Source organism: Gorilla gorilla, chromosome 3, assembly GCF_029281585.2.
Source record: "Gorilla gorilla gorilla isolate KB3781 chromosome 3, NHGRI_mGorGor1-v2.1_pri, whole genome shotgun sequence".
Classification (NCBI taxonomy): domain Eukaryota; kingdom Metazoa; phylum Chordata; class Mammalia; order Primates; family Hominidae; genus Gorilla; species Gorilla gorilla.
In genome coordinates this window covers 58,066,550-58,083,925 of record NC_073227.2, presented here as the reverse complement: position 1 = coordinate 58,083,925, position 17,376 = coordinate 58,066,550, and the positions used below count along the sequence as shown (strand labels likewise).

The 17,376-nt window shown below is 40.4% G+C and overlaps 1 protein-coding gene and 1 pseudogene across 4 annotated transcripts in view; one reads left to right on the top strand and one right to left on the bottom strand.

The window, feature by feature from the left end:
• The window catches only part of YTHDC1 (YTH N6-methyladenosine RNA binding protein C1), a 36,833-nt gene extending 34,212 nt beyond the window's left edge, over window positions 1-2,621 (bottom strand). For all 4 annotated transcript variants that reach the window (XM_019025454.4, XM_004038743.5, XM_019025455.4 and 1 more), the window contains exon 1: window positions 2,222-2,621. In XM_019025454.4, coding sequence (XP_018880999.1) covers window positions 2,222-2,249 — 28 coding nt within the window. In that variant the 5' untranslated portion in view covers window positions 2,250-2,621. The remainder of the gene's footprint in view (window positions 1-2,221) is intronic.
• The window catches only part of LOC101138063 (UDP-glucuronosyltransferase 2A3-like), a 476,474-nt pseudogene that overhangs the window by 53,015 nt on the left and 406,083 nt on the right, over window positions 1-17,376 (top strand).

The window sequence follows — 17,376 nt, the reverse complement described above, 5'->3', positions numbered from 1 at the left end:
AATTCATGTCTTTATTACCCAGATAAGTGCAAAACCCCATCAAGAACTCTATGAACAAGGGTCTTTACTGTTCTGTGATTAATATAATTGCCAGTTTCTGCAACTTATAGACTCATTTGCTATCAAGATCTTAAACTATGGAATCATTTGAGAAAGAACGTTTGTGACATGACTGAGATTTTTAGAGGGTTTATCCTTATAATTTCCTGTTTCATGTAAGACAATAAAGCGCTTAAGAGTCCCACTTTTCCTTAAGAGAGGAAGACCTAAGTATTGATTCTAACTATAAAGCTAAGTGTGTGATGATGATCATCAAGTAAATGATACAACCTGTAGGTTACCTAGAACTCTCCCAAAACGAAATTAACAATTCCAGTAGGTAAGTGCTAGTTCTCCGTGTAGTCCAGAAACAATCTTTGTTCTAAACTATAAAGATAAAGCACTTACATCAAGTTTTTAAATAAAGTTGTTATGAAAATTAAATAAAAAAAACTAAGCAAATGTGAGGCAAAGAACCTTTTCAAAAGTGGGGAAATGTATCCTATGTATAGACAACAGGTGACATCACTACTTCCCAGTAATAGTTACACAGTTTATGTATTTGGACTGCATTATCATCACTAAATCGTTTCTAAAGCAAAACTTTTAAAATCATCTACTTTTCTTCTTCAATGTGCATTACTGCGTCTACTCTATTAATGACTTGTAAATATTTTCATCTTAGACAACGAATTCTTGAGAAGTACTGAATTTTACTCATTTTTGTGTTTGGTTCATTTCGCCCACCACAACCACTACAGACTCCCATATCCACAGTTCATAAATTACAAAGACAATCAGATGTTTGCTGAATACTTACTAATTAAAATCATGTATTTTAATAACTGAGTTAACTAATTAAAAGCATTTTCCTTTACTCACTAACACCATGCAATCCTATGTTCCCATTACTTCTGGATTTCTCAAAAAAAAAAAAAAAAAAAAAAAAGGCCCAGGGAGATTTTTTAGCATTTAGTTTAAGGATGGAACATTAAACTGCTATAACCTAATCAAAGAACTACTTTAGGATAAGGGCAGTATCTTAAAAGTATTCCCACCCATTCCACTTTCCCAGCTTGTCCCTAACCTAGGGCAGTTCATTGAAGCATGAAGACTCTCCTGATGCAGAAACCAGAAAAATTAAGAAAAAAGGATCACACGCCTAATGTAACTTGACTCTAGAGCCCACTTAACAACCCCCGACAAAAAAACCCCAAATCAATTAGGCACACAGAAGAGATGTGTGAGACACAGAGCAGCGACCGTGTCATATTTTTAACTGTAATCTTTCCAAGACTATTATGTTAATCTTAGGGTTGAAAAAGATCTTAAAGCAGCATTTAATCTAGACCACTCTCCAGACAGATACTGATCTAGGACCTACATTAATATCTCTAGGGCTTGGGAACTTAGTATTACTATCTTTCCATTACAGCAACGTCAGTTCTCTCTACATTTCACTGAAATTTATCCCTCCAACTCTCTGTAACTTGCATCCATTTGTTTCTAACTGTACCCTCTGGGAGCTACACACGGTTTTTCTAGCATAATAGCACCCAGGATTTCTTTGCCAGCCTAAGTCACACAGTTATCTTTCCAAACTAAGTATTCCTTTTTCCAAATACTATGTTTTTCCAAAATAAGTATTCGAGGAACAAAACGGGTAATTCACTTTGCCTATTTAACAGGAACAGCCAGAAGTCATTTGCAGATATTTCTCAAGATTAATAACCTGCCAGTGCCACTTCCTAAACATGCTCACTTACCACACTACCAGTGTTGATCGCGGCATTAGGGGTTTTCAAATTTTAGCCTAACAGAAATGGTTGTCCTGAAAATACGCGTTACATCCGCATGACCCTACCAGGAAATAAACCTAGGAGCTTGCAACTCAGAAAGGCCCCCTCTCAGCCCAAGACAGCTAAACGGAAAGTCAAGCGTGAAATACGGATCAAAGAAAAACCCTACTGAGATGAAGTGCTAGGCCATATGGAGACCGAGGACGAAAGGGCAGGCCTGGTCTCCGCCAGAGTCTAAGTGTCTCGGTGGCGGCCACCGGCTCCTCGCGAGGCCAGCTAACCTCCCCAACCCCCACCCCCCACCCCCAACGACCACCACTGCTCCATCACCCCACTCCCGGGCCCCAGCCTCGCCTCGGCCGGTCATCTTTCTCCGCACTAACCTTTCTCCTCCCGACTGTCGGCCGCCATTGCTCCCCTTCGGTTTCCGCCGCTGCCACCGCCGCCGCCGCTTAGACGCGACTCGCGCGGGCGCCGCAGCCGCGGCAGAAGCACGGGCCCGTCCGTCAGTCCGTCTGCCCGGATACGCGCGTCGCACTTGGCCTCTTAACACTCAGCCTTCTCGACTCTTCCCTCTTTTTCCCTTTCTCCCTTCCTTTCACTCCAGCATCCAGCGGCCTAGGCCCAGCCTTCTCGTTAGGGCTCAGACTCGGGCTAGGTATGGGGGAGGGAAGGGAAACAGATGGCGACGGCGGGCGGCGCTAAAATGGAGCCTGCTTCCTGCGCGAAACAATCCCGCTCCCGAAATGCCCTGCGCTGTTTACGCTTCGTTCCTCTCTGGGAACGTCACAGTGCGGAGAGGGGCGGGGAGGCGGGACGTGCAAAGGAACGTGACGTGACGTCAGCGCGTCGCCCTGCCGCCCTCAGCCCACTGGTACCTGGAAGGAGTCTTATTCAGAGATTAGGTTACCCAGGTTGTTCATGGAATTCCCGCTGTACGGCCTATAACTGGATGGCGCAATTTTCCCACCTGAAACTCTTAGTGCAGGGCCTAACAGGCCTTCTTAGCTAGAGTCGCTCTAAAGGACTCCTGATTCAGTTCGGGTAATCGGAGTCTTATTTAGGACAAGTCTGGGTGAATCCCTTATGTTTACCAGATGTACTTTCTTAGTTGGAGTTCCACTCTTACCCAAAGGCAGTGCAGCATGCAACCAGCTTGTTTGTAGTCACAAAAGCCTGCTAGTTTTTGTTTGTTTTGAGACGGAGTCTCGCTCTGTCGCTAGGCTGGAGTGCAGCAGAGCGATCTCGGCTCACCGCACCCTCCGCCTCCCAGGTTCAAGCGATTCTCCTGGCTCTGCCTCCTGAGTAGCTGGGACTACAGGCGCCCGCCACCACGCCCAGTTAATTTTTTTATTTTTAGTAGAGACGGGGTTTCGCCATGTTGGCCAGGATGAAGTGCTGGGATTACAGGCGTGAGCTACCACGCCCGGCCTAGTTTTGTTTTTAATTGGGGAAAGAATTGTATCATAATAGGTCTTTGTAATTAATAACTAATTTAAACATGTTATCAAGGCCCTGGGGCACAAAATTGATTTAAGCAGACCATCGAGGAATCGAAACTACAGAATAAATGACCAGTAGATACATAACTACATAGTGTGGTAAAATCTGCAAGAGAAACTTGCTTAAGATTCATTGTCCAACGGAAACAATCTAATTTTGCTTCCTTGAACTATAACTGAGTTATAAGGGAAAGAAAAATCTGAAAAAAGGTAACTAAGTAACTTCGTGATATGAAGACAAACTGGCAAACTAATTGCATATTCAGGGAAAGACAAGTAGTCTAGAAGTCTAGAATGTGGTACCTCTTTTTTTTTGAGACGTGGTCTCACTGTGACACAGGCTGGAGTGCAGTGATGTGATCATGGCTCACTGCAACCTTGGGCTCAAGTGATCCTCCCACCTTAACCTCCCAGGTAGCTGGAACTACAGGCATGCTCCACCACATCCGACAAATTTTTTGCATTTTTTATGGAGATATACCATCTCCGCAAGATGGCTAACGCCTAGCCATCTTGCCCAGGCTAGTGTCTAAATCCTGGGCTCCAGCAATCCTCCCACCTCGGCCTCCCAAAGTGCGGGATTACAGGTGTGAAGCCACCAGGAGTGGCCCCATTTCTAGGACCTTAATTGAACACTAATTTGAATATACGAACACGCACACGCCACAAACACACACACACACACACACGCACATTAAATAATATCTGATGATCCTGAGGAATTGCTATTTGTATTTTTAGTTTTAATAAGTTTTGCTTTTTAAAGAATTTCTTATAATTTCATGATTCATATGAAAATATTTGCAGGCCAGATGCGGTGGCTCATACCTGTAATCCCAGCACTTCGGGAGGCCCAGGCGGGCAGATCACCTGCGGTCAGGAGTTTGAGACCAGCCTGACCAATATGGTGAAACCCCGTCCTGCTAAAAATACAAAAATTAGCCAGGCGTGATGGCGTGCGCCTGTAGTCCCAGCTACTCGGGAGGCTAAGACAGAATTGCTTGAACCCGGGAGGCGGAGGTTGCAGTGAGCTGAGATTGTGCCACTTTCACCCCAGCCAGGACAACAGAGCTAGACTCTGTCTCAAAATAATAATAATAATAGTAATAAATATTTGCAAATGAAATTATATGGTATCTGGGATTTATCAAACTGGTGGCAGGTGTAGCGAAATGGGTGGGAGAATAGATTAAACAAGTCTACCCATGAGTTAACAATTGTTGAAGCTGGGCAATACATATGTGAAAGGAAAATCTCCCCAAAATCACTAAGCCAAAGGAAGAAGTCAAGCTGGTGATTGATGTCTCATGTATCCCTAAAATGTATAAAATGAAGCTGTGCACGACCACCTTGGGCACATGTCATCAGGACAGCTTGAGGCTGTCATGGGCTCTTTGTTAACCTTGGCAAAATAAACTTTCTAAATTGATTGAGACCTGCCTCAGATACCTTTTGATTTCCGCATACATTAGTTAATATTATACTCTCTTCTCTACTTTTTTGCATATTTGAGTTTCCTTTAATAATTTTTTGTAAAGAAGAGCATAAGAAAACAGCCAAGTACTTTAGAAGATATCAAAATGCCATTTTCCCTGATTCTACATTTGTCCTATTAGAACTAAGGAGTAATTTTTAATGTAAATAGAATTCCATATTTGCATCTTTGTTATTAAAATAAGTTTATGGGGCCAGCTGCAGTGGCACATGCCTGTAATTCCAGCCCTTTGGGAGGCCAAGGCAGGTGGATCACTTGGGCTCAGGAGTTTTAAGACCACCTTGGGCAACCTGGCGAAACCACATCTCTACAGAAAATAAAATAAAAAATAGCTGGGCATGGTGGTGCACACCTGTAGTCCCAACTTCTCTGGGGGCCGAAGTGGGAGGATTGCTTGAGCCGGCGAGGTCAAGGCTGCAGTGAGACATGATTACGCCTCTGCACTCCAGCCTGGGCAACAGAGCTGGACCCTGTCTCAAAAAATAAAATGAAGTAAGTTTATGTTAAACTAAGAGCACAGCTGTAAAAAAATGTGGTTTTTAATTCAGTCATGTTAGTAAATAGGAAAAGTTGTTGAGGTTATAAAGGATGAACTCTAGGTATGTTGAACATTGGTCTGAAGCTATTGTGTAGTGATTAAGAGAGTAAGCTTTGCAGTCATAATGACGTGGGTACAAATTCCAGCTCTGTCTCTCAATAGCATGAGACCTTAGAGAAATTAACTTCTAATCTTTAGTATCTTAATAAATGGGAATTTAGAAATAATTTCCAAAGGATTGCTATAATGTTTCAAATGATTTTTTTAAAGGCAGTTAAGTGATCAATAAGCTGGAGCTATTGTTATTTTTATTGTTTCTGTAGTTCAGGAAAGATGGATTGTTCTAACAATTATTGTTGGTGAACTTAACCAGAAAATGTAGTACTGAGTGACTCAGATTTTTGGCCTAGCTATGGGTGGAAATAACTTTCTGGGTAAAGATGCTGAACTAAAAACTTACAGCCAAAAATCCTCTTCAGACCTCAGGGATCATCACAATATAATTGTAAAAATATAACAATGAACATGGAAGTACAGATATCTCTTTTGAGAGCCTGATTTCAATTGTTTTGGATATATACACAGAAATAGAATTGCTGGATCATATGGTAGTTCTATATTTGAGGAACTTCCATACTCTTTTTTTTTTTTATATAGTTGCTGCACCGTTTTACATTCCTGCTATGGTGTATAAGTATTCCAATTTCTCCATATCCTTGCCAAAACCTGGTATCTTTTGAAACAACTTATACGTCTGTTGAAAGATGAATGGGTTAAAAAACATATGGTTTATACATTCAATTGAATACTATTCAGTCTTAAAAAAGGAGAAAATCGGCCAGTCACAGTGGCTTATGCCTGTAATCTCGGCACTTTGGGAGGCCAAGGCAAGCCGATCACTAGAGGCCAGGAGTTGGAGATCAGCTTGGCATACATGGCGAAACCCCATCTCTACTAAAAATACAAAAGTTAGCCTGGCATGGTAGCTCGCGCCTGTAATCCCAGCTACTCAGGAGGCTGACAGGAGAATCGGTTGAGCCTGGGAGGCAGAGGTTGTAGTGACCCGAGATCGCACCACTGCACTCCAGCCTAGGCCGCAGAGGAGAGACTGTGTCTCAAATAAAAAAATAAAATAAAATAAAAAAGGAAATCTTGCTGTATGTAACAACATGAATGACCCTGGAGGATGTTCTGCTAAGTGAAATAAATCAGTTGGAGAAGGACAAAGACTGTACTGCATGATTCCACTTCTATGAAGTATCTAAAATATTCACATTCACGGAAACAGTAAGATGGTTGTTGCCAGGGACTAGGGGGAAAGGGAAATGGGGAGTTGCTGTTCAACAGGTATAAAGTTTTATTTCTGCAAGACAAATAAGTTATAGAGAGCTGCTGTACAATGTTGTGCCTACTGTTAATGATACTGTATTCTGCACTTAACATTTTGTTGAGGGTAGATTTCATGTTCAAGGTTCTTACTGCAATAAAATTTTTTTAAAAAAACCTCAATAATTACCAAAAAATTATTTCAATATGTAGTAAAAAGAAATATAATGCTTCTGAAGGCAGTTCCTTTTGTACTGATGATAACGAATTGTGAATTGAGTGAGTGGAATTTAGCAATAAAAAGTGTCAAGAGCATTGGGCAATATTGATGTCAATTCTACCTAATTTCATCTATAGATTTGAAACAATCCCAATCAAAACCTCAGTGCTTTTTAACAGAAATTCACAATATTGAGTTTCTTGTAAATTGAAATTTACAAGGAAATGTAATGGATATAGGATATCGAAAACAATTTTGGAAAACAACAACAATTGTGGAGGACTAGCATTACCTGATTTCAGGACTTACTACAAACTTATGGTATCAAGACAGTGTGGTATTTATGTAAAGTAAGACAAATACATCAACAGATCAGAACACAGTGTCCAAAAGTAGAGTCACAAATATTATGGTCAATTGAATTTGACAAAGGTACCAACATAATTGAAATGTGTAGAAGGATAGCCTTTTTGACAAATAGTGTTGAGGCAATTAGATATACATATGGAAATAAATGACCGTGACCCCTACCTTACATAATACACAAAAATTAATTCAAAATGGATGATAGGTCTAAATATAAAAGTTGTTTTAAAACTTCTAGAAGAAAACATGGGAGAAAATTTTTACCACCTTGGAGTAGGAAAAGATTTCTCATATAAAATAATCACAAGTCCTAACATTTTTAAAAATTAATACAATTGCAGCTCAAAAAATTAAAATTTTATGGTCTTTAAAAGATGCTAAATGAATAAGTAAGTGAATAAGGCACATTACAGACTAGGAGAAAATAGTTACAAAACATTTGTCCAACAAAAGACTCATAGGATATATACAGAGAGAGGACTTGCTACTCAGTAAAAAGACAAATATCCCAATTTGAAAAAATAGACAAAAGACTTCATCATAGAAGATGTGTTGAACAGGCAGTTATCACATCATTGTCATCATGAAATATCACTTCAATCCCACTGGAATGGCTAAAATTAATAAGATTGGAAATAGCAAGTGTCGCACAGGCATGGTGGCTCACACCTGTAATCCTAGCACTTTGGGAGGCTGAGGCAGGAAGATTGTTTGGGCTTGGAGTTTGAGACCAGCCTGGGCAACATAGTGAGACATCTCTACAAAAAATTTTACAAATTAGCAGGGCATGGTAGCACATGCCTGTAGTCCCAGCTATTTGGGAGGCTGAAGTGGGAAGAACTCTTGAGCCTGGGGAGGAAAGGGCTGCAGTGAGCCCTGATTACACCACTGCACTCCATCCTGGGTGACAGAGTAAGACCCTGTGTCAATAAATAAATAAATACATAATAAAAAATGAAAATAGCAAATGTTGGCAAGGATCTGAAGCAATTAGAGCATTTATACTTTGCTAGTAGGAATATAAAATAGTACAACCACTTTGGAAAACAGTAGTAATTATTTATTATGAATCTAAACAAGTACTTATCATAGGACCCAATATTTCCCCTCCTAACAAAAGCAAATTGTGTCATATTTATCAGTCAAAATACTGCTCGGCAATAAAACAAAAACTACACATGACAACATGGATGAATCTCACATATATGCTGAGTGAAAGATGCTGGACACAATATGGTTGAGATGACACTAGTCATTAAGAAATAAATCACATTTGTGGTTCCCAGGTGCAAGAATGTTGGGGAAGTTTAATGGCAAAGGAGCATGAGAAACCTTCTAGGGAGATGGAAATGCTCTATATCTTGATTGTTGTGGTGGTTACGTGGATGAATACAAAGACTCTCTCCTTGACCAAACTTAGTCAGGCTCCTCTGATACCTTTTGTCAACTAGACCTTGACCTTAGGCTTCCATGTCTTTATTTGTTCAGTTTTAGCTAGACTCCTGCTAAGTCACTTTAGTAAGAGTCCCTTGCTTTTGGTATCTGGTCACCTTCAAAATCTGATCAAATTCATTATTCTCTACCTTCCCCCAGATGATATCTGATCACCCTAACCTGCCTTTAGAAAGAATACTATCAAATCAGTTTAGCAAGAATCTCCTCTTACCCCTTGCTATGATTTGGATGTTTGTCCCCTCCAAAATCATGTTGAAATTTAATTGCCATTGTAACAGTATTAAGAAGTGAGACCCTTAAGAGGTGATTAGGCAATAAAGGCCCCACCCTCATAAGTGGGACTGATATTATAAAAAGGAGACTTCAACCCTCTATTGGCCTTTTTGCCTTCCACCATGGAATGATGCTGCAAGAAGGCTCTTACCAGATGTCAGCACCTTGACATTGAACTTCTCAGCTTTCTGAACTATGAACCAATAAATTTCTGTTCATTATAAATTACCCAGTCTTTTGGGCCAGGCATGGTGGCTCATGCCTGTAATCCCAGCACTTTGGGAGGCCAAGGTGGGTGGATCACTTGAGATCAGGAGTTCAAGACCAGCCTTATCAACATGGAGAAACCCCGTCCTACTAAAAATACAAAATTAGCCAAGCGTGGTGGTGCATGCCTGTAATCCCAGCTACTCAGGAGGCTGAGACAGGAGAATCGCTTGAACCCGGGAAGCGGAGATTTCAGTGAGCCGAGATTGCGCCATTGCACTCCAGCCTGGGCATACAGAACAAGACTCCGTCTCAAAAAAAAAAATAAATAAATAAATAAATAAATAAATAAATCGATCACCCAGTCTCAGGTATTCTGTTACAGCAGCACAAAATGGACAAAGACACCCCTAATGTTTCCTCTTAGTAATTTTCAATCCACTGACCCCCAACCCTGTTCATTTGCTATAAATCTCCCCTTGTTCATGCTGTATTCAGAATTGAGCCCAATTCCATACTGAGGTTTATTTTCCTACATTGCAATATTTACTAAATAAAATTTGTTTTTTCTGCTCTAGCTACTATTCAACTGTGGTTTTCTTTAACAGTGTAATGCAGCAGAGTCGTTTGTGTTGTGCCAAGTTCCTGCCTGTGAAATTTAGCATATGTTGTAGTTTTAAAATAACTAACATTTTACCAATACATTTACTTATAACTTCTTTTTGACATATATTATCTTATTTGACATTCTGAAACAGCTTGTGATTTAATTACAATAACACCAATTATATTTTTAATTGAAAAATAAATAAAAGGAATATTTAAATATCACTGGGTATTCTTAAATTTGGAAATGTATTAATCTTCAGATTTAAGACCAGGTACCTAAGCCTTTTCTTCCACACTAGGATGTCAATGTTAAATTTTCATTTAGCTTTTACATGTACCACAGAATGCAGCCTTGAATCCTTTAATAGCAATTATATTGGTTTATTGAGTTTCATAACAGGAAATAGACTATCAAAATATAAGTACTTCCAAAAAAAGATAACATTTTACAAGGCCCTTTTTTGGAAAACATGGTTAATTATTCCTGAGATATTTATAGAATTCTGGAATTCTGAAGTTGTTCTGCTTACTTTTGAGTAATATCGGTAGCTGACATTTTCTGAGTACTGACTGTGCCCAATCTGCTCTGTGTGCTGCCTATATTTTACCTCACTTAATTCTTATCACAGTCTTATAAGGGATTTTTTTTTTTTTTGAGACAGAGTATGCCCTATGTGGCCCAGGCTGGAGTGCAGTGGTGCGATCTTGGCTCACTGCAACCTCTGTTTCCTGGGTTCAAGCGATTCTCCTTCCTCAGCCTCCCGAGTAGCTAGGACTATAGGCAAGCACCACCATGCCTGGCTAATTTTTGTATTTTTAGTAAAGATGGGTTTTTGACATGTTGGCCAGGCTGGTCTCGAACTCCTGACCTCAAGTGATCTGCCCACCTCAGCCTCCCAAAGTGCTGGAATTACAGGCATGAGCCACAGCGCCTGACTTGTTATCTTTACTTTATTAGGAACTAAGTTTCTTCTGAGTAAACATTTAGTCTTTTTGTTGTTGTTGTTGTTGTTGTTGTTGTTGTTGAGACAGGGTCTCACTCTGTTGTCTAGGCTGGAGGGCAGTGGCGCGATATCGGCTCACTGCAACCTCCTCCTCCTGGGTTCAAGCATTCTTCTGCCTCATCCTCCCAAGTAGCTGAGATTACAGGTGCGCGGCACCATGCCTGGCTAATTTTTTGTTGTTTTAGTAGAGATGGGGTTTCACTATGTTGGCCAGGCTGGTCTCAAACTCCTGGCCTCAAGTGATCCGCCTACCTCGGCCTCCCAAGCTGGTGGGATTACAGTTGTGAGCCATCACGCCGGCTTCTTGGTGGCATCTTGATACAAGGTGTGCTGGATATCTGTGGCCACCCTGATCAATTTTCCACCTTGCTCTATTCCTTAAGAATCTCATTCATAGGGACTACACAATAATCGTTTATCTTCTCTCAGTTTTGGTTGAGTTCAGGCATTTGAAGATAGGAAGAAAGTAAGGGTTTTGAACTATTTACTTTCATGGCTCCCTCTATGTAGGGTTAACATAGGGTAGCTCTGTCTCTCTATCCATGACCTCAATTCCTTTTCAACCCTATCTATACATCTATTCTATCTGGGCTCTAGTAACTCTGCCTTCCACTTGCCCATCCAGGCCCAGGGTAGTGCTATGGAATGAACTCCATCCACCCCCAAATTCATATGTTGAAGCCCTATTCCCCAATATGACTATATTCGAAAATAAGACCTTAAGGAGGTTATTAAACTTAAATGAGTTCATAAGGGTGTGGTCCTGATCCAGTTGGGTTAATGTACTTATTAAAAGAGACACCAGAGAGCTTGCTTTCTCTTCTCATTCAGGCACCAAGGAAAGGCCATGTGAGGACAAAGCAGCTGTCTGTAAGCCAGGAAGGGATCCCTCACCGGATATTGTACCCTGTTAGAACGAACCTTGATCTTGGACTGTCCAGTCTCTAAAACTGTAAGAAAATTAACTCCTGTTGTTTAAGCCATCCAGCCTGTGGTATTTTGTTATGGAAGCCCAAGCTGACTAATTGGGATAGTAAGGCACTATCTTGTATAGTTTCTTAACACTCTGCCCGCACTTTTGTAAAGAGTCCCTTTATTAAACTCCCCCTAATTGGCATTCATGCTGTTTTCTGATAGGATCCTGATTCATACAAAGCAGACAATCAGAGAACATTACCCAAGCTAAGAAGAGTGACTGACCCAAATGTTCTCCTTCTCTCCTGGAACTTGAAGGCATAATAAGAGTGCACCTTATTTCTCTTGGTAGTTAGGCTTCAGTTTCTGTTTCTGTTTTGAAGTGTATGAGACTGCTGTAACTCATGCTCTGTTCTTTTGGCCCAGCCAATGTATGGCAATTTCTTATAAGGATCACAACCCACCATCTCCTCAGGCTGACCAGATTCTTCACTTCAGCTCTTGCTGGTACTGTGGATTTTTCAAGACTCACTTATGTGCATACTCCATTTGACCCTAGCACTGGCCTTCGCAGTGGTGACTCCTTGGAGAAAAACTCACTCAGTCCATGGTTAACTTGCACACACCTCCAGAGTTACATGGGCATTTCTAGTTCTCTTCACATCTTAGGAAACCAAGAGACAATCTCCTAGGCTCCCCCTGCTTAAACATGCTACTTAACCATTTTAACTCTACTGTGGCCTTCACATTGGCTCTAGGCACTCTGCTTCCAAAATTCCAAACAGGAAGTGGGGTGCAAATCCTATGTACTTTCACTTAATGTCTTTGTAGACATTCAGAAGCACATTTCCACCCAATTTCCCTCTGACCCTCTTCTTGGACAAAGTTTTTGTGATACCACTTTGATGATAAAGAATCTAGTGAGGCCTTAAGATACAACCTAAGAAAGAAGGTCAAAAACTGCAAAGTAGAAAGAACATTTAGATTTCTACAACTTTTGCAATTTCTTGTGTATGTGACATTTGTCTCCTTATACCACACAGATTACCAAAACAGGCACCAGAGGAAAAAAAAGATGATCACCACCACCACCACCACCATTTAATAAATAATGTGTTTAGCATAACTTCAGGATGAGAAAAGAAGATTAGAGCTGGTGGGACAGTGATTCTAAGACTTCTCAGAGGTGATTTCCAGGATGACTACTCCAAAGAGAAGAGGCAAGTAAACTGCAGTCCTCAGGACCTGTTGCTAAGAAGAAAAGAAACTCTGAAGAATCAATTCAGATCTGAAAATATTGGACTGGGTCAAAACACACTTGAAAATATAATCTGTCATACATTTTCTCATTGCTTAGGAGTACGGGCTTGGGCATAAATAAGATTAGCAGTTTAGCAAACATTTACTGCTTAGAAGCTATGTGAACGTGGAGAAGCGTAACATAGAGGTGAAGAGCCCTGGCTCCAGAGTTAGGGATGTGGCTTGAATCCTCGCTCTGCTACCCAGAGCAAATTATTTACTTCTTTGAACCTCATTTTGTTTTCTTTAACTAGGATAGCTAATCCAATGGTTTTTTCTTCAGCAAGTCATATGCGAAGTACTTATCACTAACCTGTTGTGTGTATGCATGTTAGTGCTAAGTACTTCAGCAATTGATCATCATTATTATCAACCTGAGAAAACTCACTTTACTCTTGTCAAAGGAAAATAAATCTCAGGACCCAAAAATCACTAAGCCAAAGGGAAGTCAAGCTGGGAACTGCAATGGGCACACCTGCCTCCCATTCTATTCCTAAATAAGATAGCTACAAAAATGAAAAAGCTACATGCTTCCCTCGCAGTTTTCCCATAAGGAAATTCCTTGTGAACAAGAGACAGAACTCAGAGTCATCCCCGTGCTCACGTGAGTCAGAGTCCAGCCTGGGCAGCATAGTGAGGCCCTGTCTCGACAAAAATTTAAAAACTTAGCTGAGTGTGATTGTGTGGTTGGCTCATGCCTGTAGTTCCAATTACTTGGGAGGCTGAGGTGGGAGGATTGCTTGAGCCAGGTTGCTCAATGCTGCAGTGAGGTATGACACTGCCACTGCATGTCAGCCTGGAAGACCCAGTCAGATCCTATCTCTGGAAAAAAAAAAATGCTTGTAGAATGTAAACATGAGGCCCTGTCTCTACAAAAAGTTGCTTGGGTGTGGTTGAGCCCAGGAGTTTGAGGTTGCAGTGAGCAATGATTGCACCATTGCATTCCAGCCTGGATAACAGAGTAAGATACTGTTTGAAACAGGAAAAAGAAACAAAAACAACATTTGTATGTGGGTATGTTTTATTTCTGGGGGGCTGCTATAACAAAGTATTATAGATTGTGTCTTCATATTTTGGAAGGGGAAAACAAGCTCATTGGGGCCGCTTTTATAAGGGCACTAATCCCATTTACGAGGGCTCTTCTGTCATGATCCAATCACCATCCAAAGGCCCAACCTCTTAATACCAACACCTTGGGGCTTAGAATTTCAACAAACGGATTTTGGAGGCAGGGGACATAAACGTTCTGATAGCAGGGCTTTTTAGAAGTGTCATGAATAATTAAATTCTAATCACGGTAGCCAAGCCATGTATCAGCTTTCTTATAACTTAATTAGAATGCCAAATACTGTGGAAGAAACAATTACATTGCAAGCAAATGTGTTATTGTTACTTTGAAGGAAGTTATCTTCTAGTATAGTAGAAGTAGTAGATATTGTAGTGGGGTAAAATGTGTTTTCTGACAATGACTCCTTTTACCAGTAGTGAACTGGTAAATGTTTAACAACCAGCTCTCCAGAAAAACAAAGCAAAACAAAACTTATTTGTAATGTTTGTCAATTTATGTGGTGTAATTACTCCTACCATGACCAATTTCAAACTATCTATGTGACATCTCATCACTGAACACAGGAAGAAATGAGAAGTAACAAAATTTTATAGTATTTTCACCATACAGATGCAATAATTGTAAATGTAAATAACCTCAAGAACAAATAATATTAAGTTATAATTGAAAGAATCAGGAAGTGGTGAATTTTGAATATTTATTACTTTTGTATCTAATATAGTTTACTTAACTATACTTAATATTATTAACTTTGTATAATTTATTTTTTAATAATCCCTATGTTTAACAACCAGTCTACAAAAATTTTAAAAATTTAACAACTGGCTCTTATAAGTCATTACAGGCAAGCTTCAGCACACCATTATGCTTAACTGCCCCTCAGATACACAGCACTCATAGCTATATATGTATGATGTTATAGGATATCCTGGCCACAGCTGATGAGAGTAAATAGGGATGGGAATAGGTTCAATGTCACTTCTCCCAGAATTTGGAAAGGGAATCAGACTGGAAATCATCCTGTTTGTGTGGCTGAAACTATAACTCATGAAAATTTGAAGTTACAGGCAGTCACTTTTTGACCATTATGTGGACTTAGTAGTAAATAAGATTTATCTTCCAGTATAGAAGCATAAAAATATGCAAAGGGAAACCAGAAATGGGGAAACACATCTCATTTGTCTTAAAGCATTCTAGATTTCAGCGGCAGTTCTTGAGACCTGGTTGCATTCTACCCTTCGATTTGGACAGATACATTTACCCTCACAGTAGTTTTCCTTTTCCTCTAATATAACTCGAATTGCTTTTTGTTATTTGCAAACAAAAAGATGGACATGAAGGAAAAATGAAATAACAAAATATGCAAAATAATAAGTGTAGTATAATACTGGGTGAAAAATGTTCAGTTGCTCTATAGCTCATAGATCAAAATAGAGAACTTTGCCCTAACTCTATTCGTAGATAATCAACATTAGGATAAATATTTCAACTCTCCTTTTTGAGAAAACCACAATCTAAATACAGCTACCTTTCTCTGTAGATTCTACTGTAATGTGTGCTTGGATTTAACTGCCTCTCATTGTAAACAAGATTGCTTTGAGGCAGCTGAAAGGTAAAGAGCTTTCCTTTGGCGAGCTCAACAACTCTTGTGACTTAATCATCATCTATACAAGAATGATTACTTCAGTCAGACTTCTCACCTGATGTCAGTTGTTTCCTTGACATCTTTTCTTAGATGTCTCCTGATTAGCTCAATTTTAAAAAGCTCAACAGTACCCCCTTGATCCACCACTACCCACACTGTCCACTAACCTACTCATGCTAGGGATCTGGGATCTAGCCTTCTCCTCACCTCACATCTCCAGCACTTGCAGTACAGTGGGGAAGTGAGGGTGAAGGGGAAAGGGAGCTAAGGTACAGACAATGGCTAATTTACATCTCTTGGTGGCAACTGTTACAACAGGAATAGTATACAACACTACAGAGACATACAATGGGAATAAATCCATGAGTTAGTCATATGCTCCTTTCTAGACCGTTCTCTGGGTACTCACTGCCTGAAAAACATGATTTTTTCTTACAGGTTTCAGCTAATTCTGCATCTCACCAAGAAATTTTTCCTTGACAACCTCTCCCTAACAGAATTAGTTGTCTCTGTTGTGTTCCTGTAACCGAGTATCCCCATTTTTCTTAAGAAAAAGGGAATGAATAACTATTATTATTTTCTCTTCTCTTTTTCCTTTTCCCCTTGTTATGGTTTGGTTCAGTGTCCCCACCCAAATCTCATCTGAAATTGTAATCCTTCCCCATGTGTCAAGGAAGGGACCTGGTCATGGGGCAATAGGATCATGGGGGCAGTTTCCCTCATGGTGTTCTCAAAAGATCTGAGTTCTCAAAAGTGAGAAGTGAGTTCTCAAAAGATCTGACAGTTTAAAGGTGTGTGGCAGTTCCCCCTTCATTCTCTCCTGTCACCTTGTGAGAAGGTGCTTGCCTCTTCTTCACCCTTTACCATGATTATAAGTTTCCTGAGGCCTCCTCAGCCATGTGGAACTGTGAAGCAATTAAACCTTTTTTAAATAAATGAGCCAGTCTCGAGTAGTTCTTCATAGCAGTTTAACAATGGACTAATACAGAGAATTGGTACTGGAGTTTGAGGCACTGCTATAAAGACACTTGAAAATGCGGAAGTGACTTTGGAACTGGATAATGGGCAGAGGTTGGAACAGTCTGGCATGCTCAGAAGAAGACAGAAAGACATGGGAACAAGTTTGGAACTTCTTGGAGTCTTGTTGAGTGATTTTGACCAAAATGCTGATATTGATATGGACAATGAAGTTCAGGCTGAGATGGTCTCAGATGGAGATAAGGAACTTATTGGGAACTGGAGTAAAGGTCACTCTTGATATGCTTTACTCCAGAGACTGGCAGCATTTTGCCTCTGCCCTGGAGATCTGTGGAACTTTGAACTTGAGAGAGATGATTTAGGTTATCTGGAAGAATAAATTTCCTTTTTTTTTGAGACAGAGTCTCGCTCTGTCGCCCAGGCTGGAGTGAAGTGGCATGATCTTGGCTCACTGCAAGCTCCGCCTCCCAGGTTCACACCATTCTCCTGCCTCAGCCTCCCAAGTAGCTGAGACTACAGGCACCCACCACCACACCCAGCTACTTTTTTGTATTTTTCTTAGTAGAGACGGGGTTTCACCATGTTGGCCAGGATGGTCTCAATCTCCTGACCTCGTGATCTGCCTGCCTCAGCCTCC